At 49.3% G+C, this 22417-nt stretch overlaps 2 protein-coding genes across 8 annotated transcripts in view; one reads left to right on the top strand and one right to left on the bottom strand.

Annotated features, from left to right (window-relative positions):
- The window catches only part of ZDHHC3 (zinc finger DHHC-type palmitoyltransferase 3), a 34674-nt gene extending 28585 nt beyond the window's left edge, over positions 1 to 6089 (top strand). For 6 of the 7 annotated variants that reach the window (XM_054817032.1, XM_054817025.1, XM_054817028.1 and 3 more), the window contains one exon: positions 2090 to 6089. In XM_054817032.1, coding sequence (XP_054673007.1) covers positions 2090 to 2335 — 246 coding nt within the window. In that variant the 3' untranslated portion in view covers positions 2336 to 6089. The remainder of the gene's footprint in view (positions 1 to 2089) is intronic. The other variant, XM_054817026.1, reaches the window with a different exon arrangement.
- A 434-nt stretch (positions 6090 to 6523) lies between these two features.
- Positions 6524 to 21881, bottom strand: TGM4 (transglutaminase 4). The gene is made up of 14 exons (XM_054817024.1): positions 21695 to 21881; positions 16611 to 16790; positions 16361 to 16467; positions 15920 to 16049; positions 15154 to 15272; positions 13633 to 13740; positions 12900 to 13074; positions 12268 to 12406; positions 11911 to 12014; positions 10812 to 11063; positions 9582 to 9929; positions 8045 to 8214; positions 7402 to 7538; positions 6524 to 6874 (listed from the first exon to the last, which is right to left on the bottom strand). Exons 1-14 carry the CDS (start codon positions 21795 to 21797, stop codon positions 6733 to 6735), a joined length of 2214 nt encoding a protein of 737 aa, XP_054672999.1. The 5' UTR covers positions 21798 to 21881; the 3' UTR covers positions 6524 to 6732.
- Positions 21882 to 22417: the final 536 nt, after the last annotated feature.

Here is a 22417-nt window from a genome sequence, read left to right as displayed (position 1 = left end):
CCTGACCTTGCTTATCGCCTTGCTTAGCAGGTCCTGTTCAGAGCAGGAGAGCGATGGTTTTTTGGGGGAGGGAAGAGAGGGGTTGCCGCCCAGAAATGTTCAAAATCCCGATTCCCAATTTAGATTGGATTGAACCGGATTACGCACGTGACTGAGGGCAGGATTAAAGCTTGTACTGCCGGGGAAGGGTTTTGATGCTTGGTGTCTGTTTCTCCTCCTGCCCCGTGCTACTTGTTTTCCTTCTCTGTAGACACGCAATAAATGCTGCAGCCGCCGTGAGGGTTTGTTACTAAGGTGTTAGAAACCTCTGCAGTTTGCTAAGGAGCAGCCGACGACCGAAGGTCTTCCTCTGTTTTAAAATGCAAAAGCGTCTGCCTCTTGGTTGCACGGCCGCAGGGCGCTGGAACCGGAGTATCCCGGAGGAAAAGTGCGTGGTAGTGCTAAAACACTTTGCCAAGGCTCTGCCAGGCGCCAGCGCTGCCCCTCTCCCGGCTTGCCCGGCAGGGAGGTGAGGACGGGCACCAGGCACGGCAGCACCCGCTGCCTCGTCCCAAGGGGCCGGAGGTTGCGAGGGATTTTCCCTGGGACAGCTGAGGCCGCGCATTTGCAAGCTTGGGAGCAGAGTGAAGGGACGCGTGCCTGTGCCTGACGTTGCAAGATGCGCGTTTGTGCTTCAGGGCTTGAATTTTTCCCAAAATTGCAACCCCGAAGACTTAAGTTTTTGTATTGCATCATTTCTTTCTGCATATTTGCTCCTGGATTTCTCCTAAGTCAGCATGAGAAATGTGGCATAAATGAAGCTCACGAAAGCTTTGCACATAATTCTTCAGTTTACGGTGTATTTTCTCCTGGGCCTGCTCATGCTGACTCAGTGTTATTGCAAAACCAAGCTGCTGCTGCTGTATTGAAGTGTCATGTTATTTATAAGGCTTACTGCGACTGCAGCTGTGGTGCCGCTGAGCTGTTGCGTGTATTCATTTCCCCCCTCGCAAAACTTTGAAATGTTTTGTGGGTCGTTAGGGAAAATCTGCAGAATTAGAACGCGACAAGTGCATTTTTCATCTAGCTCTTCTGAAACTGCTCTTTTAAATGGCTTTAACTGAATTTGCTCGTTTTGCCTTTCCTTGAGTGTCTCAAAACTTGGATCCAGTATTCTTGCTTCTCTAAGAGTTTCTACGCGGTCACTTCTGTATCATCGTGAGCGTATCGTATGCAGCTGTAGATCTGACTCCTCTCTTACATGATACAGAAGATAGGCATAAAAAATTGTGCCCTGTTTCACACAGCAGTAGCCATTTAAAAAAAAAAAAATCTTAGTTCCTTCTTTCTACGTGGAGAAGACTACCAGTTGCTGCCTAGATTTGATGGACCTGTTACTTAAATACAATCAAAATGCTTGCTTTACTAAAAGTGATGTTCTTCGAGGGAGAACGGATCAGAATATTGACTGACCAAGGCTCCAGTCCTGCTTTGCGACCTCCTCTTCCGCCTGTCCAGATTTCCTCACCTCCCAGCGGGTATCTGGCTTGCATTGTGATCCGTCTTTGACAGTTTGTTAAACGGAAATTGTCGTCGTTAAATATTGGCTCTTAATTGGCACAGAGTAAGCTTGTTCTTATGTCAGCTTCTAGTAACAAGCCTAGAGATGTGGCTGTGGTAAATTCCTGATCGCTGGAAAAAGCTGCAGTATTTTGCCTGTATCTGAACTATTGTAAATGTGCCCAAATAAGGTGAAATTTTAAGTTGTATTTTATTGCTCCTTGGAGGGATTCAAAAAGCATCGGGATGAGAGATCCGTGTTTGCAAGAGGCTTTTTAGAAGCCGTCTCTTTGCCATAAAAATCAATAGCAACTCGTACCAAAATAAGTCACTGAGATTCAGATTGTCTGTGAATTTGGGCTTGGTTTGGGGTTTTGTTGTTAAATTCAGGGATGAACCTCTCGGTAATGCAGGTCGTCTGTCTTCGTCGACAACTAAAACTTGAATAACATCCTGGTTGTAGATAGGAGGTTTTGCACCTGCTGCAGCAGTTGGTGCACAAATACCTGCTATAAACGTGAGACGACCCAAAACTCTTCTCCTTTTGCAGGGTATTGAGCGTCTTAAAAATCAGAAGCCAACCTGGGAGAAGATCAGCGGCTGGGAAGGAATGAAGCTGGCGTTCGGTGGTGCCTTCTCCTTGGGTTGGTTCAATCCCTTTTCGAACCTGAACTGCAAGAGCCCAGCGCCGGCCGAAGCGGCGGCGGCGGCAGCTCCTACGTCAGCAATAATGACCCAAGAAGAAATCGAGCAGTTTCTCGCTCGAGATGTTGCCGTCCAAGTGTTACATGAATAAGCAAAGCATCCTCCAGGATGTCAACAGCAGCTTTCAGGTGGTTTTTTTTTTTTAATAACTACTTGTGCTGGAGATTTAAGGGGTTGGTTTTTAACATGCTTTTGGTGCATTAAAAAATTCAGGAGTATTTATCTGGAAGCCAGGTGCAGCACTAGCAGAAGCAATGCAAATCTCCAGGGAAAGCATTGTAAGTGATGAGATTCAGAAGCTCCTTTTCGGACCTGTGACAACTGCTTTATTGAGCTTTTCTTACTTGACCTTTAAGGAAAGTTTATAATTGTCGGATAGGTTGGTCCCAGCTCCTGGAAATGTGCAGTCCTAGGGAGTCTGGTTCATCTTTTGTTCTTCCAGCCTTTTGGAGGTCTAAATGACAAGCTCTGCGCAACAGCCAGATTAGCCCAGCTCTAAAGGCTTTCTTGAAAAACGCATCCTTTTTAGCTCATCCCATGGATGCTGCCTCTGGATTATGAAAGCTGCTGGTGCTCATGTCTTAGCAGAGGTGGGCTACAGACACAGCGGATGGGCGAGCTCACCCTGGGGTGTAATTCCTTTGAGCTCCAAAATATAGGGGGTAAATTTTAACCCTCTGTGCTCGTGGCGCTGCCCAAGGCTGGTGGCGCTTGGTTGAGCGGCATCGGGGCCGGCGAGCTGGTGGTGGTGCCGGGCACGGCTGAGAGCAGGCAGGTACTGGCCAGGTTGTGGGCTGCTGGTGGGGGGAAGCTTTTGCCCAGGGGCTGCGGTTCACGAACACGTAGGGCACGTGGAGCGGGAGCTGCCTGGCCGAGCTCGGCAGCCCAGAAAGCAGGCAGCTGGTTGAGACCAGGCACCGGCGGTATTTCTGCGGTCAAGGAAGAGAGGGAGACGTGAGCACCCTGCTGATAGAGGTACTGGCTCTCTCCATTTGACTTGCCTAATTTAGATGTCTCTTTCTTTTTTTTCTTTTTTTTTTTTTTTGGGGGGTGTGTGTGTGCATGTTTTGTTTTGTTTTGTCTCAATAGCCAGAGTTAGTTGAGAATGAATATTGCTTCTTAATCTTCCTGGGGTTTAACATTGTCCTATTAGTACTCGCCATTATGCGGGGTTTCCTCAGGCTAATTTTGCAGCCAGCTCCTGGTGACCGTTGGTGAGCGCGCAGAAGGAGCGTGCATCACTCAAGGAAGTGTCACTGCAGGTGGCGATAGCTGCAGCAAAGTCATGCAGAGGTGACGCTAGCCGCTGCATTCAAACACGCTACAAACACTTGGCGTGCTCCAGACGTCGATTAGCGTTAATTTAGATGGTTTTTCAAGTGGTTTTTTACTTCTCACCTCTCTTAGCTTGTCAGTAAATTTTGAAGGATATTAGAAATGTGTCCCAGAGGACATGCTTGATTTTGTCTCCCCCTCCACTGTAACATGGACCAAAGATAATTGCTTCCTCTAGAAAGTAAAAGAAAGGAGTTTGGGGGATGAAAGCACGGTATTGTGAAAGATCTAGATGAAGTTTTTATTATTTATAGAAGCAATACCAAATGGAATTTGTGTAAGACTTTTTTTTTTTCCTTCCCCCCTCAAAAAAAAAAAAAAAAGCATCTTAATATGTATTAATGGTGTGACAGTCAGGGCTACTGGGGAGGGATGAGATTCTCTGCTGGACTTGTCCTCTGCCACAGCAGTCCCTTTTTCTGGCAAAGGGCCTGGGAACAACCCGGGTGCCGTGACCGTTGGGAGTGCAGCTTGGCTAAAACCCAGGGGGTATTCCCAAAGAGTCATCCCACCCCCTATGCCCTCTGGATGTCTCCTCTTTTCCATTGAAAAGAGATTTAGAAAACATCATTAGGACCTGTGTATTTATACAAACCTTTTTAGTAAAGGGAAACAACCTGCATTTGGGGGGAATTGAGGTGCCCTCTCATGTCATTTAGGCATGACCTGTTGAACGTCATTGCTCCGTGCAGCAGTGTGGTAGGGAGGGAAGATGCTCTCCTGCTCCTGCACCAGCCTACGTTTTTCTGTCAGCCTCCCACGGGAAAGGGACGTCAGGGACATACATAGATCTGTAAGGGATTTCCTATAGGGAGCAATAGGGATGTTGAAGGAGGAAAAGTTGAGAGTGCCCTTTTTAGCTCCTGTTTTCTAATTTTGGCTTGCTGCTTGGCCTCTGCATCCAGTTAAGGTCCCTGCCTCAGTGCCGTGTCTGCAGGGTGGGAATGGTGCTACGGGGTCCTGGGGGGAGAAATTAGTTGATGGTTGAAAATTGCCTCAAGGCAAGTGCCCAAGGACGTCAGCTTGGGCGAGACCCCCTCGCCCTGCGTTTTGGTGATGCTTCTTGAGACGTGGACCCCATTGGTGTGGCTTTGGGTAGAGGCAGACAGAGGCAGCGTATTTCCTTCTCCACTCTCAAACCTGGTTCACCTCATCATGAGGACAGGCATCCTTCGCTTCTGCTTCCCACCTCTCATGTTGTTCCTCAGGTGCTGGCATTTCTAGGCTTTTTTTTTTTTTTTTTAATAGCAAATGGAAAAGCAGCGTGAAGAGGGGGGTGAGAGCCAGAACAGCCATCTCCCCTCCTCCTGCAGTTCTAGGCCAAGTGAGAGACTGGGCCGTGTCCCTCTGCCCTGCGCAGAGCCGTGGGCAGCCAGCCCAGCCCCGGCTTTGGTGTCCCCCTGGACCTGGTGGGGTGACTTCCTATGTCCAGCAAATTGGTTGTTCTGGTGTCTCTTGGCTGTTGGTCGCCCTCATCCTCCCTCTTCTTCTTCTCCTCCCCAGTTCCAGTACCCCTCGGCATATCTCCTCTCGGTCTTGGTATAGTGTGGCAACTGTCAGGAAATGCAAAAGTCTTCATGAGCTGGAAAAATCTGTTTTATCCACAGCTCTGGCATAAACCTCCTTCTTTAATGACTCCCTGGTAGCTTGAGACCAAATGCGATTTTCCTGAAATTGAAACCAAACCCACCGTTTCCCTTCCGTTCCCTCCATGCACTGCTTGCCCCTTGTTAAGTCATGCCTTCATCTTCAGGCTGTGCTGCTGAGGTCCTGGCCGGCTCGCCGGGCCCTGGGGAAGGCACTCCTCGAGAGCACTTGGCGTGCCTCACGCTGCTCCGGTGTGAGGCGTTAATACGTGATGGACAAAGTCGTTGCAGACGTGGAAAGCGTTCTTGTACTTCTTACCTGGTGTCTTCTACAGCAGGTTTTCTATGCAAGTAAAGAATTTACATCTCTTGAAAAAATATATATATTTTGTTGTTTGTAACTCCTTTTTATGCCTCTGGTCACTATTGTACTTATTAAAGAACTAATAATTCATCCGCCAAGGACCGCCAGCTCCTCCCTTCCCTGTGGTCATGGTATGCAGACTCTGTGCCCACTCTGCCTGGGGAGGGGGTCCCCGCTCCCAGCCCTGCCACCGCCGAGGTGGCCTGGTGGGACCCAGCGCTGCCGGGGGGGCACCGGGACACCATGGGCAGAGGGGTGGCAGGGGCCGGGGAAGCCTGACCGCCTTTTGTAGCCCAGCCACCACCTGGGCGCTCCTCCTGGTGTCCTCTAAATGTTTGAAATGCAAGGGAATGGTCAAAATATTTTTTTTCCTGGTTTTTTTTTCCCCTCCTCCCTTTTTTCTTCCTCCCTTCTTTTTTTTTTCTCTCCCTTTTTTTTTTTTCCTCCCTTTTTATGGGCTGGCACATAACCAGGTGTAGTTGCCACTTCTTCTTTCCACTCTGCAGCCCTAACGCTTGAGCAGTTACCTTTTAAATAAGCAAATAAATATACCCCTATGCTACCGTGTGGCTCTATTTCCTCTTTCCTTGTGGAAAAGCTGGAAACCCCAGCACCTGACTGCTGCTGGCCATGGAGAAGCAATGCTGTGGAGCAGAGCCATCCCTTGCCACCCGTGGGTTTGGGAGGTGAAGTGTATGCCAGTACATTCCCCAGCTGGCTAGCTGGGAGGGGGAGGGAATCACCCAGGAGGGATTTGTTTAAAACCTTCCTTGAGCTGTGCAGCAGCCCATGGTGCAGCGAGGTCCCTGGGTGGGTCCCATGCAGGACCAGAGCCCGGGCAGCCAAGCAGCTGCAAAACACCTCCCGGGCTCACAGCCACTGCCGGCTGAAGCTGCTCCTTCGTGAGCTCCAATCCCCGGCCTGAGGCGGGAACGTCCCCCCATGGGCTCAGAGCCATCCCAATCTGGCGATACCATACAACCTAGTCACGCAGTTGATTTTATCAACCTTTATTGAATCACGATTAACTGCAATCAACATAACTGTGCCCTTTAAGTCAGGTTAATTCCCTTAGCTTAATGGGATTTTTGCTCTTTACTTTGCGATTACTATCCAGCAATCAAGGAGGCAAGAAGTGCCCGAGACGCAGCGATGCTACATGTTTAGCGAGGCCACCATTTACACTCTGCTGAGGCACCGATCCTACTTGGTGATGGTGATGCCCTTCTCCACAGAGATCCCTTTGATCTGGGTCGAGGTCAGCTTGGCTACTATTTTCTTCTCTCCTAGTCTCGTTGGAGTGCATATTATTTCAGACTTCATGATCCTACCAGGTTTTACATCCCTAAGGAGAAAGAAAAAACAAATAGTCCCAACTGAGTTATGGTTCTTATTTGCTGCTTTTGAATCTTTTTGCCTAAAGAAATAGCTGCTGCGTCTGTTTAGGGTGGATGTTTCCCCTTCTCCCATGACCGGCGTGCAGCAAGCAGGGCTCGGCACGGTGGCGCTGGCTGGTGGTCCCGGCGATTCTGGGGACCTTCCCCAGACTTCCCTGTACTGCTGCAACACTAAATTTGGCTCTGAAGGGAGCAGCTGTGTTCACACTGGCCAAGCAGCGCCCGGCATCACAGCAGGAGCACAGGGAGAGCCCCGGTCATGCCCGAATGCCCTGAGCATGCCAACCTCTGTGTGGGTCTATCTGCTCCGTGGACTGCCCCCAAACATGGCGCGGTTTTCAACATAGCTTGCAAAGGGCCCTGTTATTCCAAATCCCCTAACCATTTCTTCAAAGGAAATTAAAAAAAAAAAAAAAGAAAAAGAAACAAAGCAAAGTACTGCCATGCTCCTTTCATACTGGGCTCATCTCCTTACCCCTGATCAAATGTTGACATCTTAAATATGCCCAAGCCCTCCACCCGCAGCTTGCAGTTGTCCAGGGGCATGTTCAGCTTGTTCTTGAAGATGAAGGCACAGGAGAACTCCTCGTTCAGTTTGGCTGTTTCTGGCATCTGGCAGAGGAGGAAAGAGAGAAACAAACCCAAATGGCGGGCATCAGAGAGGTAATAAGGATGCCAGAGCTGCTGCCAGTTTGCTCCTCACCACCAGCGTGGTGGGGGACAACCCTTCATATCCTTTCCATCCTCCCACAGCACCATGTGCTCTGTCCCGCTGGCTGTTTCCCCAGCTCTTCTCTCTCTGGTTTCTCAACATGTTTTTCCTTCAGGAGGTAGAGTTGTGAGGTTGGAGATGGGCCCTGTACAAACTGTCCTCTTCCATCCCCTTCCCTCCAGCAGCCCCTGCCTGCCTGTTTTAGATGGAGCAATGAAATCTTCATTTCATGGCTGCTTTCAGCCTTAAATAGAGGTTGAATAACCAAATAAAATGCTGGGCACTGAGTATCCCCGGAGGCAGCTGTTTGGGAGATCCCCCTGGGAATGCTAACACCACCTTGGTGTTACAGTGAGCAGGGCTTTAACCCTTGTCCCCGAGGAGCCCGGGCTGGCGGCTGCCTCACCTGGACAGTGATGGGGGGGTACTCAAAGCTCATCGTCGTCTCCTTGGTGAGTTTGTCACCTATCCCCTGGACCTCAGCAATGGCGGTGACACGGATGAACACTTCGTCTTCCACCGAAGACAGTGTCTTCATGTATGTGTCGGGCTCAATTTTCAGAGGGACCTGTGTCTCTGCGGGAAAGAAAACAGAACTCGGAGCTTCACCACATACCCATGAACTGGATGGCAAATTCGGCTCTCATGGCAGGTGCCTCAGGGTGCAGGATGAGGCATATTTGCTGAGACCATCCTGCTTTTGGCCAGATCTGGGGGCTCCATGGGGGGAAGCCCCAGCTCAGTGAGTGGTACCCAGCACGTGGAGCCCGTGGGGAGAGCGGCCGAGCCCACACCGTCTCCCCACCGTGCCGAGTGCCGGCTTGGGCTCATGTCCAGCGTCTCGGCAGCCCTCGTCCCCAGCTGCCCTGGCACTTGGGAGAAGGCAGAATAGCATGAGGTTAGGTACATTTAAGCTCGTGTTCCCCGGGGTTTCTCTGAGGCACTACTTGCTATAAAATTAGCTGCTTCCCTTTCACTTCAGATTTTATTTTTAATTGCCTGGACAAACTTCCAGTGACTTGGAAAAGACCCAGAGTCAGCAGCACTGGAGCCTGAATACTGCCTTAGCCACAAAGCTTCCTGGCTTCTTCTGGAAAACAAAAAAAAAAAAAAAAAAAAAAAAAAAGCCTGTCTTTATCTTTTAACGTATGAAGCTACCCTTGTGTCCTACCCTGCTGCATTTTGACAGCCACAGTATATGTGTGAAAACACTCAGCAATCACCATCAGCAAAGATATTTTTTTTGTGAGAGTGACTCACACTTGGAATGAGCAAGTGCTGTTAATTATTCATCACTCGTTAGTCTCTTGTTTAGCAAATTTCAGTCACATTGCTGGGGATCAGAAATGCAACCCAGGTTGCTCAAAGACATGCAATGAACAGCAAACAGCTCTTGGGATCAGCCAGGCAGGCAGCCACTAAGTTGAAATTTGCTTGGGCGAAGAATTCAGAAAATAACATTCACCAGCATCACCACCAGCTGATCAACATTAGGTTAGCAAGTTCAAGAACAAAAAAAGGCTGAAGTTTCCAGCCATCTAAATCCTGTGAGGGATCTGACATAAATGGATGCACCTGAAGCCTGCAGTAGCATCTCTGATGCTTACACGGTGAGGATGGGAAGGAGATGTTCCAGCACACCTCGCTCGCACCATGAAAATATCTGTCTGCCCACACTGATGTATTTTTAACGATCTCGTTGAAGCTGCAGCAGGACCAAGGCCTTCACGTTTTGGTCCCTGCTATGGTAGGATCCCAGTCTATAACTGAGACTCCCAAATGCAGTAACAAGAGAGGTAGGTAGCAGGCAGGCAACTTCTGCTTTTCACACCGTACAGAGCCACGCACTGACCTATAGCGGAGCTATTATGAACCAGCTCGAGTGAAACCCCAGACTGCCACAGCAAATAGCCCATAGAACACAGCAAGCTTTCCATGCCTACCAGATTTGCCTTCAAGCTTGACGATCTCCTTGACATATCCAAGGTTGGCCTCAATTTTCCCAGTATAGGACTGCAGCTGGCAGGAGCCGGCAAGATTGATAGTCCAGCTCCCAGGAGTAGAGGTCTTCACTGTGATGCCCAGTTCAAGGGGATTTCCAGGATACAGAGCTTCTTTATTGGTTATCTCAAGCTGGAGCCCAGTCTTGGAGACGGTCTCTTGCAGGACCCCAGGCTTGGAGACCACATTATCCATAGGCAGACCTGAAGCAAAGCGTGCACGAGGTACCATTCCGGAAGGGCGTATGAAGGAGGAAGCTTTCTGCATGGACTTCCTTTCCTCTTCAGAGCCTGGATGAAGAAAAAAGATGGGTGATAGCTGTATCTCAGTCTCCTCACCCAGAGGCACCTTCCCTTTATTTATGCTTCTGCTGCTGAGCAGAGAGGATGTCAGAACATCTCCAGCCTCTGCTCAGGAGACCCTCTTGGTTTACACTGCCACCAGATGTAACTGAGAACAAGTCTTATGAGGAGCGGCTGAGGCTCAGAACTGGGCTTGTCTAGCCTGGAGAAAAGGAGGCTGAGGGGAGACCTTCTCACTCTCTACAACTACCTGAAAGGAGGTTGTAGCCAGGGGGGTGTTGGTCTCTTCTCCCAAGTAGCAAGCTAGGTTAATGGTTGGACTTGATCTTAAAGCTTGCTTCTAACCTAAATGATTCTACAATTCTAACTGTAGCATTTTGGACTGGAAGAATTTCCTGAAGGAGACACTTTTAGAAGATGGATGCTCTTAAATTTTTCAGGCTAAGATTTTCCCACTCCTCACTGGGAAGGGTTTAACAGTGTAGCACAACATGGCTGGATCCGAGAACCGTGGGGAGGGAATGTGGGATTTTTTTGTTTCCAACATGTTCTGGGGAATGGAAAGACAAAAGAAGAACAAAGAAATGAAGCAACAGTGAGTCCAACCACTAGGTTGGTCACTCTGCCCATTTCTTTCACTGCTTGCAAGCTTGCTCGCACCCGTCCCTAAAGAGCAGCCTATAGGTGTCACTGCGGGCATGAAGATGCCCAGGAGCAGTGCTACCTCCCCCAGGTCTCCAGGCCTTACACGGGATTTGCCACTGCAGCTACCCCTGCAGTTTTCTCCTAGAGAACACATGTGTTGTGGGGTGATCTCCATGGTCAGGGGGTCTCCTCTTTGGCACTACTTTAGAGGATGGTGGTAGTCACCTTCAGGGTACTTGTACTGCGCGGTGATGTCTTCCCGCTCGTCCTGCCCCACGGCCTTTGTGCTTATGTTCACGCCGATGCCTTGGGTCTCGGTGCTAATCTTGATGTACTTGTCCTTGCCGTTCACCTTCTTGACAACCCAGTAGACTTTGTCAGCATTCACTTCTGCATACACAAATTTGCTGTCGAAGGGCAAATACACGTCCCCTTCTCGGACAGCCTTCAGTGGGCATGGACCACACTGGAAAACACCTAGAAAATGCATTCAACACCATTTGCTTTTCCAAATATGAACAGAGTCTCCAATTTTTGTTCCACTCTCAGACCCACCCAAGCAGGAATCTGTGGCCATGGTAGTTGATTCTTAGTGGTAAATACTCCTCCAACTCAGTGATGAACTCCAAAAGCCCCCATTTATCCCATAGCTGTTTGGGCTTTTTTATAGATGACCAAAGTCTGGTGAGAGCTTTTATGTGTTTCCCCTCACTTAAATAATTTTAAGGTTTGAAAGTCACAGCTCGATGATGGAGTCAACTGAGTCCAGTCACCTGTGTTTGATCTCCTGGCAATACCCCATTTTCTGCACAGCCTTGAGGTTTAATGTTTTCTTTCCCACCTCCAAATTCCCCGCATCTGTGCAGGGAGAGTAGTCACCAATTTTGGCATTCACTTTTCATTTACCAATGAATGGACTCATGACTTGCTCAGGAAAGCTCTACAGCAAGCATTTTTACTGAGGAAAGCAGTAGCACCTCTTACTTCAGACTGCTTTGAGTCCTCAACTTCACCAAAGAAATCAGAGGATGATGGAAAGAGAAATTAGTTCTGATTTCCAGCTGTGCGCTCTAACCTCTGAAATGACATTCATGTCCCCACGGTATCCTACAAGGTTGGTTTTCTACCCGCCAAAAAATGCTGTTCTTCCCATCCCGGGCTGAGACAGCAGGAGTGAGAACTCCAGCTTTAGGATGTCACTGCCCAAGTGTGTGAAGATGTGCGTGGGGAGTATGTGCTTTGCTGACTGAGGACCATGGTTTTCACTTGAAATGTCCCTGCCTCCCTTGGGAGCTGCAGAAGAGCCTTTCTAGGCAAATCCTACCTTGACTTTGCTCCTGAGGGGTTGAGTCGATTGCCTGCCAGCCATCAAACCCTGACGGCAGATCCGCCCGCCTCATCCAGACGTCGTTCCACACATGGAAGTTCCTGTGTGTGTTTGGGTTGGAAAGAAAAGGAGTGAGCTATTACAGCCAGCAGAGTCATGATCTCCTCTCTTAATCCTGAAGTAAGGGCAGGCTTAATGGAGCTTTGTCTGTAACCCTGTGAAACCCCAGGCTTTCTCTCTCTCCTGGGCAGCAAACTTGAAGTAGTAGGGAAATTGTTAAAGGAAAGCCTGTTGGGGCTGGGAAAAGTGGTGGGGGTGGGGGGGTGGGAAGCCTTAGCTCCCCCTTGGCAGTACCAGACGGAGTCGAGGGACATCCAGTTCAGCTTTTCTCCGAATTCATTCAGGTAAACGTCAACTCTCAGGTTCTCCTCTGTATCGTGTGCTGAGTTGAAGTTACTCACGCAGCGGGATGGGATCCCCAAGCAGCGCATGACTGTGGCACAGACAGACAAAACACAGGGTCACAAAATCACTCAGGTTGGTGGGCACCTCAGCTTGTCTGACCCCTCTGCCCACCCAGGGTCCTCTAGAGCAGGTGCCCAAGACTGTGCCCAGAAAGCTTTTGATTATCTCAGAGGATGGAGACTCCACAACCTCTCTGGGCAACCTGTGCCAGTGCTCTGTCACCCTCACAGCTGAAAGCAGAACAGACAGAACAGTTTCAGATTGTGGCCATCACCTCTGGTCCTGTCACTGGACACCACTGAGAAGATCCTGGCTCTGTTCGCCCCACTCCCTCCTGTCGAGTATTTATACATATGGATAAGACCGCCTGAGCCTTCTCTTCTCCAGGCTGAACAGTCCTGGCTTCCTCAGTCTCTCCTTACATGACAGACCCTGCCACCTCCAGTGCTCAGAGGCATTGCAATTTGGCTTACTAGCACAGTAATTAGGGTATAAGAGAAAGGACAAAGTTCACTGTTTACCTGTAGTGAGGACTCCTGCAAAGACCCAACATTGACCATAAGAGACCGGCTTCTTTGTTTTGTAATACTTCTGCAAAATTGAGACGCTCCCAATCCAATCCATAGGGGAGGTCCCATTGCTGTACTTTCCTGACCAGTTCCCCAGCAGCACACCGTTGTCATCGTTGGCATTAACCTGTGGCCACACACACATGCAAAGGAGAAAAATATGGGGATGAGGCTGAATGAGGCTTAAACCCTGGGTCTCTGCCCACCCTGTGGCTCCCCAAGTACTCTACAGCCCTGTGACACCCAGCAAGGTGCTGGTGCTGGCTGGGGGCTCCCCTGGTTGGAAACCTTCCACCTGGATATTTAGAGGGAGGTGGCATCACTGGTCAGGCCAGCCAAAATGCATTCTGCATCTTGTTATCTTAAGTTCCAGGGCTCCAAGAATGTTCCCACCACAGAGAGCAGTTGCCCTCCAAAGCACAACCCTTGTGTTGGCCCTGCCAACACAGCTGCTGAGGAAGGACAACCACTAGGACAGCTGCAAGCTTTGGAGATGGGGAGATGCTGTATTTTGCTCGCCTCTTCCCTCCACCCAAAATGCCTCCGGCTCTTTCCTTGAGGTTTCCCAAAGGAACCCATTTCAGATGTGTCCTGAAATGATGTTCAAGGCCCCGGGGAAAGAAGAGCAAGTAAGAAGGAGGAGGGAAAGCTGCAGGGGCAAAGCACTTCTCTGAGACAGGCATACCAAAGCAGACATGGCTCTGGACACAAACACAGGATCCCTTCTATTGCTCAGCTTGAGATCACTTTTATCCAGCAGATACATGCAGGCGTCCAAGATGAATTCTTCAAACTGTTTTGGAGAGGAAGTGGAGACATTTTTATACACCACCCTAAACCAGAATTTGCTCAATCAAAGTCTATCTAAGTACTTGGAGGAAACTGTCTGACTAGTCCTAACTTCTAAACTTCCTTATGATATTGAATTCTTGAGCCTACGGGACTTCCCAAAGCTGTTCTCTCCAAAGAAGGACTTAAATGAAAACCCACCTCAGAAGACAAAAGCCTGTCTCACGTGTCTTGCAAGCACAGTTGGAACCTGCCCCAGCAATCTTTACTCCTGTGAGTAGTCCTAAGTCACCTACGTCATCTCCCTGCAGCCCCGCAAATTACTCATGAGAGTGATGAAAATTTAAGAGCGTTACAGGTACTCAGTCTATTGACATAGGTACAAAATGAACCTTGGGGGAAAAAAAAAGTACATAAATGCAGATTATTACAGCAAAAGATTCCTAATTAGCAATTGCTGATAAAGCTTCCTGAGATCCAATTCACAGAGATGTCAAACATCCGATCCAACAAAGTTTGGCAGAATATCAATATCAATTCTCATTGCCTAACAGCAGAATAAATATTAGGATAGGAACAGCCCTATGGACAATGCCCTTTGGCCCCTTCATGGAAAAGGCATCAGCATGAGCACTTTTGCTGGGCTGTGTATCTTGCAGCTTGAAATTGCAGACTTATAAAACAAACTAAAACCAACAAACAAACAAACAAACAAACAGATTCCAATATATTTTGGTGGGGAAGTTTGGGTAGGGTGCAGGATGCTCCGTTTGGGTGCTCGTGTGCTTTCTACAGGGTGCAAATAAACCTGCTCTGGCATCCACCTCTTATCTCTAGCCTAAGAAGTTTGTCATTCCACTCCACTCAAGTTATCTCAGAGGCAGCGTGGAGGAACACCCTTCCTGAGAAGGCGGGCTGATTGTGTCCTGCACCCAACAGTTCACCTCGCAGTCAGTGAAGGCACCACTTGAATGATGATAATCTCCGCCGGTGCTTTTCCCCTATTTTTTCCCGATTGTGATGCAATAGGTAAATAATCGGATGTATTTTTCCCCCCGTCAGCCCTCTCCACTGCTCGTGAGCTGGTTACCGACAGTTGCTGTGTTGCGTGAGAGCAGGGAGGACTCCTTGTGGGAATCTTTTCAACTAGAAATGCTCCATCCCCAACTTCCACGCCCTTTGCCAGGGGTCTCATGATCTGATTATAAACATGCGATTAAACCCCCTTCTAAAGCTGTGGCTGGGAAAACATTTAAGTACGCAGATTAAGCAGGTGAGCCCTCCCAGTGAAGCTGGCAGGATTATTCAAGTGCTTTGAGCTACTCATGGACTTAAACTGTTTTTAGGTCGGAGACAAAAGCCTGAAGGAGAAAGAGCAAATAAAGGTAATAAAACCAACAAGACAGCTGTGTTTTACCTGCCCAAAATTCCAGGGTCTATTGTATATGTTGTATGCAGACCCAACATAGATGATGCCTGTATCATTGAGCACGTACTCCTTTCTCTGCGCATCATCAGCCAGGAAGACGACATCATCTGGAACAGAAAGACCCTCAGATGTTAGGTGGTTTGCACACACGCTATACAAAATTTTCCTTGGCAAGCTAAATCAGGGCAGCTGGTGGTCTGTAACATTCACACCAAACGATGACCATGCAGCACTCAGATGTTTTTTCCTATTGTGGAAGAATTTCCTGTAAGACTAAGCATTAAGACTCCTGTAGGTCTGTTGCCATATGACCACTGTTTTATTTTAGTAAACTGCTTCTTTCTGAACAAACATTTTAGTGGACTTAGGTAGACAGCAGAGAGAACTGGGGGACCGATGCCAACCAACAACACACTTTTTTTGTCTTTTTTTTTTTTTTAATCTGGATTTTAAGCCAACCCAGTCATCTCAGTTAACCTTTGCAGTGGCCCAGGGAAACAGTGAGGGGTGACACAGAGGTGCAAACAGAGGTGACAAAGAGATGCCCCTTAACCCAGCACTGGGGCTTCTCCAGCGAGGAGCTGGCTCATTGCTATTGCCCAGCTTCCTGCTGGATCCGTGAGTATGCTGCTTGCAGTGTTTTAGGGAGAAAAAGCAACATATGTGGGAAAGAGAGGAGGTAAAATGCAAGGAGAAGCTCTCCCAGGGACAACTGCTGGCAGCAGTTGTCACCCCAGATTGCAGGACCACTCACCTTCGCACCAAGGATTGAACAAAAGGTAGATAGCATTGTTTTCAGGCTTGTAAATGTTCGTCCCAGTCTTCACGTTCAGGGTGTATTTTCCCACCGGGGCCTTGGGCGAGCTGGTGACAGACAGCAGGCACTGGGGAGGCGACAAGGAGAGACGGCATGATGAACCCTCCACCATGGCCTGAGACACATGGCACAAGGACAGCACGAGCACCGAAGGTGGTGGCCACGGGGATGTGTGTGGGGGAAGAGGGATGGGGCACATCCTGCGTGCGCAGCCGGGGAGCAATGAATTAAGCAGGGCAAGGCTGCTGCCCACCTAAAATTACAGGGCTAAGGGAAAGCAGGACAGGGGTATGAGGATTTTCTCTGTAGCTCCCAATGGGCTTGGTGTTGCTGCCCTCCAGCATTGCCCCACATGAGAGCATGGCCCACAGGTTCTACCTCTTTGCCGCTGTTCTTGACGATGGAGATTTGCCACCCGCCGAGGTCCTGGTCTTGCCTTGGCTTCAGAGACAGCAGGGTCCCCCTGATTTTCATTGGCTTTTCACCTGGAAACAAATCCAATACGAGATGCGGGAGGGTTGCACAGGTCCACAATGACCACGCAGTGCTGGGCGGCAGGAACAGGCAGCCGGAGGCTGCCGAGACTCTCCCACATTGCCTGACAGCCACAGAGGGGGGACCTGCTTACCGATGCCGAAACGCAGTGACAGCTTGTCGGCAGCCTTCAGTTCCCTGCTGAGGCTGAGCTGCAGCTGAAAGGGCTGCCCACGACGCACCACCAGGTTCTTGATGTTGTATGCATCCGTGTGGTGCTGGCGGCAGTTCTCGCTCTTGAGAAAGTCAATCCCAGTGACCTTCAGATCGGTCCCTGCAAAGTAGTTAGCAGAGAGGGAGAAAGAAAAAAGAAAAGGGGGTTGATGGTAAATTGCTCAGCAAAGACAGTTTTCTTCTTCTTAATGGAGCCCTGTGGGTCATCAAAACATCTAGGTGTTCAGTGATCTAGCACAAGGAATCACACCAAGGATTGCCAAAAATAATGGATGGTACAACAGGTTGCATTTTTTTTAATATATATATAAAAATAATAGTATATTATATATAATATATTAATAATATAATAATATAAATACTTCGTATATGTATATAGCAGTATAGAGAGAATCATATTGCTGGGATGGGTTACGGAGGTTGTTGGTGGTGAGCGTGCTGCAGCAATCTGCCCAGAGCAGGGACAAGCATCTGCCTTGTCCTCCAACTATTTGGCCCTGGGTTGCTGCGGCGTGCCTCTGCCTCCCTCACCACCCAGGGAGTCTGAAAGATGTTTGTTTGACCTCTGAGGTGGCCCTGGGTGAGCGAGGAATGAGCAGCTTGAGGGAGGCAGCAGCAGCAGTAGATGTAGCGTGAGGATTTCTGCCCCTGCCAGCAGCCAGGCATTCAGCTGGCATCCCAGCACCTCCACGCATGGGCAGCTGCCCACCGCACGCCCTTGGGGCTGCTTCCTCAGCAGCTAAAAGTCTGCAAATGGGATCTCACTGGTTTGGAAATCCACATCTGCTGGCCCACTGCCTGCCCTTGCATGCTGCCAGCTGGTTGGGGGGCCAGCAGCCATGAGCCAGCTCCGCAGCCTGCCATGGGCCAGCAAGATGGCATGACTGCAAGTTTTGTTGCAATACTGAAAGTCTCGCTTCTGCAAAAGTCTTGCTTCCCCCTTGAAAGTAGAGTGGGAACAGCACATCTGCATCCCATCCCCACAGCTGCCGCGGGGCAGCTCCACTCCCCTGAGCATCTTGCACAGGAGCCCACCAAAGGTCCTGACCACCGCAGCATCCCTGTGGGCAGCACCCATCGTCCTGCCACGTCTCTGAGACCTCTCCTCCTCACCCCCATCTGCTCAGCTGCTTTCCTGGTGGCACCTTGTCAAAGTCAAGGCTGTGACAGCAACTTGCGTTTGCTGCATGCCCGTGCCTTGCTGAGTGCATGGTGCATCAGCTCCTTGAGTATTACAAATGTTTCGTTGTTGTTGTAGATATTAAACAACAGTAGTAGTAGTAGTAGTAATACTAGCAGCAGCAGCAGCAGTAGTAGTAGTAGTAATACAGCCAAGTGAAGAAAGCCCTGCTTGCCAAGGCACACTCAGAGGTGATGCTCCCAGGTAGTCCCCAGCTAACACAGGGCAGATTAAAAATTAAACCTCATTGCTGGGATTTTATCTCAGGATATGTCTTTCTGGTCAAAGACTAGCTTTATATTAGCATTGAACACATCCTTCATGTTATCAACTAATAATGAGCAGTAGCTTTAATTGCTCCTTACAAAACGCAGCATACACAGTCAAGCTGGAAGTGAGCTGAACGTGATGAAATTTTGCTCCCCTCAATTGCTGAGATCCCCAGTGTCTCTGGGATGCCATGAGCCTGGGAAATGTGACTCTTCAGGACTCTGGAACTGATTCTTTGTATTTTACCCTCAAAAATTAGTCTCAAATAATATCACAAGTGCCATTAATCAACCTCTTATGGAACTCTGCATATGTGAATCTGTGCAAGTTTGTTTTTTGTTGTTTTTTTTTTCCCAAGGACTTGGTTTCTCCTACAACCCAAGCACCAAAGGAAGGTCTGGGGCCGGGAGCCAGCTGTGCTGTGGAGATGGTGCCTGTCTGGGGGGATGATAAATGTGGGGGGCAGAGCTCTGTCCCCCTTCATGCCAACTGGTGCTTTTGCCGTTTGACTTCAGCACAGCTTTGGACTTCTGCAAGGGACCCTGCCAGGTGCCTCGCTCCCATTCATTCCCAGCACAGCAGCTGATTTTATAGGACACATCATTTAAAATCACCATATTCTGGGCTGCTCTCCCCTCCTGCAACTCCGGACAGGAACAGGGCTGGGAAAAGGGGTGTGGGGCTCCGAGAGGCACAACCCGGCACTACACTTGAGCAAAGAGGAAAGCCCTTGAGCAAAGCTTGAGCAAAAAGAAAGCCCTCAGCTTTCAATAAAGACGGGGATTTGGGGGTTACTGTGTCAGGCTTTGGCAGGCTGCCCAGGTGTGACAGGGAAAGCCGGAGCATGCCAGAACGTGGCAGAGCTATATTTCATTGGAAGTGTCTAACCTGTCTTGTACCTGCCCATTAAATATCCTTACAGGATAAATTTCGTGTAAACAGCAGGGAGTAACAATATCTTAAAAGCACTTGGCTCGTAAGTGATTCAGACAAAGATATGGGAGAGTCAGGAAATTTAAAACCGCTTATGGTAACTTAGAAATTAGCAAGTCAAAGGCATAATTGTTAAAGGGATTAGTTCACAAAATGTCTTGACAGATTCACGCGGTACCAGGCAACTGTGATAACTTGAGGATCAACAAGAGCCATCCCTAACATCAAAGAAGCTGAAATCTTCTGGTAGGTGCTGTGGCATGAGAGATGCCACAGGCAGGGCCGGGTCCAGGGCAGGCTGAAATCAGTGGCACGCTTCCCACTGTCACCTGCGCCGGGCAGCGACCGCAGTCTTGAGTAAACTGAACTGACCGCCCATGGATCCCCACCAGATTACTACTTCCGTGTATTTCTTCTTACTAACTAATATAAACCATATTTATCTTAATTGCATAACAGTTGTCAGTGGTACAGCAAATAGACTTAAAATTGACAATCACCTTTCGATAACTGATTTCATTTTTGAGTGCTTTTTGTTTGCTTGCTGCCTGCCAGATGCCAACATCAGGCTGATGTTTTGTGCAACGGGGGGTGTGTGTGTGTGTGTGTGAAAATTTCAGCTGAAATTGCTTAACCCTATTGAGAAGGATAAAGGGGAGGTGCACCTTTCTCAGCATTAACAAATGTCCAGCCGCCAAAGGTGCTCCACCATGTTCCTGACAGAAACCCCTATGCCAGGCTGAGAAGCTACCAGAAAACAGTCCTGGCGATGGGAGAGGGCTTTGGTGGGATGTGGGAGCTGAATGAGTAGGATGGCTCTGGGAAAGAGCCCCGGGGAATCCATCCTTCCTGCATTTTCTAACTTAGGGATTGCATTTCCATCCAATGTTTCTAGAAATCACCAGTGTTGAGGATGCACAGAGAAAAACCGCAGAGAACAGATGCCTTGGAATACGTCCTGACAGTGCAGAGATGCTGCCCATCAGTCACACTGCACTTATTCCCATGCAAACACAGCCGTGATACCCTGTGATCCGGCTAGCGCGGTGTCCCACGCCAAGAAATGCCGCGGAGCGAGCTGGTGGCGTGCCCATCACCGCATCCAAGGGGGTTTGACCACAGCCTGTCCTCCCTGGACAGCCCCTGCGTGCCGCTTTTGGCTTTCTGCTCTGCCTCCTGCCCGGGGCATGGGGCCAGGCGTCCACACGCCCTGTGCCCGGCTGCCTGCAGGCACCCCGGTTTGTCAGCACGGGAATTAATGATTTATAGCAGAGCTGAGCACGCCGAGAACGCTCCCGCTCATGGGACGGAGGCTTGAGCTGCAAGAGGCAGCCCTGGCTGTGCTCGGTCCTGGGGGAGGCCAGAAGCAAACCCAAATATTGCCAGATATTTTTTTCCTTTTTTTAGAAGACATCTCAAGACAGCATTTTTTATTTTATCTCCTAGTTCGGTGATTTATCCCTTCTAGAGCTCCTTCCTACACTAACCTGCTGGTCCCATTGCATGCTACCTTCCTGGGAAGATGATCAGAGCTTTGAGAGCACAGCAATCACCCAGAACAAAAATGGTAAGGATCTGGGGCCTTTTTTCCATGAGGATGAGGTGACATGAGGTTTAAAAAAAAAAAAATTAATACAGAGCAGAGCATTTATAGCATGCCTGGCTTCAGTGGGAATAAGGGCTGCTCAGAAGGCAGGAGGGAAGTGAGATGGGAACTGTAGTTTTGCAAGAGAGAGCAAAATTTGGACACCTGCATTTACTCCTCATCCTTGCCCAACCTCCAGCAAACTCTCTCACATCCCAGGGACGTGAGATCACATGCCAAAGATGCTGCTGTCCGTGACTTCCTGGAAAATTTCAGCTCATCCACACCCAGAATACAGAGGTGTGACATGGAGGGGCTCGGAGCGCTGTCAGGACACCCTTCCCCTCCTGATGGCTGTAGAGACCTGCTCCCGGCTCCGCTGCAGGCACCACCCAGCCTGCACGCACAGCTGCTCAGCTACGCCCCAAACCCCGGGGGTTTGGGGCATCTTGGGGTTGGGCTGGCCCCCCGGAGCACAGCCAGCGGTGGTGGTTCAGCAGCTGCTACAGGAGTGACTCAGGCACCTTTCTATGTAGGTGCAGGATCTTCTGACAATAGGGCAGGCAGGATGCCCAGGGGATGGAGCTCAAGTCCAAATAAGTCCCTTTTTCAGGTTTTCTGAAACTTCTGTCAGATGGTATCAGCTATCACTAAAAAGCAATAATCTACATGATTGAGTAGCCTGAAAGAAAGAAACTGCTTTCTCCTTGACACGGAACAAGTTTAGAAAAGCTGCGTTTCTTTCCCATTATCACCAATAGAGCCAGTTGTCTACAGGTTGATGAAAAGTGATGAAAAGTGAGTAGCATTTTTCAGTTGGTTTACCAATCCATCAAAACCAGAATTTGCACAGTCAGAGCAAACCTATCCCCCATGAGCAGTGGTGGCACTGAAACATCTGTCCCTAAGGTATCTACCAGGGCAGTTAGAGGGGTAAGAAACCCTCCACCTCCACTGGAGCTGCCATTGTCCCCAGAGGAGACCTGCCAAACTGCACATTTAGCATAGGCTATCGTATTGAGTGATAAAAACTCACCAGCGTTGTCACTCATGGTTCTTGTTGGCGTTTTGACCCGAGGTGCCTCGATGCCAGCAGCTTCTGAGCTCCTGAGTAGCCTCTGCCACTTGCTTCTGAGCATGGAGAAGGAAGACGAGCTGCCCTTTTTATCAGTGGCTTCCTCTGAGGTGTCAGCAGGTCCACTGCCAAGGGGTGGTGTTTAGAAAAAGGAAGTTCCTGTGGGGAAAAAAAAAAAAAAAAAGGCTACAACTCCCTCTGCACATAGTCAGACCCTGAAAAACAGTGAAACTTAAATCCCGACTCACATGGAAGGTGGATTTGCACAATCAGATGACAAGTGGACAGACCCTTCACTGACAAACAGTAAAATCATGGGCTAGATGAGTAACAAGAATACACCTATGACCTAACATCCAGGTGGTTACTGGCACTGCAGCTCAAGGGCCAACTTTACAAGGCAGCCCACAAACATTTAAACCTTAGGAAAACAAGAGTTCCCCATTAGGACCAGTCTAACTTTCTTTGAAGTTAATGAGTTTTTTGTCGTTGCGTTTGGGAGAGAAGCACATTAAGATGTGGGCTAAAATCCAGCATTTACACGTGTGGGTTGGAAAGCCCAAGGACCCTGGTGCTGGCCTGCTCCCCACAGGGTCAGGCAGATGCCAGGGGAGATAGCCCAGTGGGAGCACTGGCTGGGAAAGAGGAGAAACAGGCCATGTCCAGGAGGACCAAGAAATGTGG

The sequence above is a fragment of the Grus americana genome, chromosome 2 (genome assembly GCF_028858705.1).
Source record: "Grus americana isolate bGruAme1 chromosome 2, bGruAme1.mat, whole genome shotgun sequence".
Classification (NCBI taxonomy): domain Eukaryota; kingdom Metazoa; phylum Chordata; class Aves; order Gruiformes; family Gruidae; genus Grus; species Grus americana.
The sequence above is the reverse complement of the archived record's forward strand: the minus strand, read 5'-3'. Positions and strand labels throughout refer to the sequence as shown.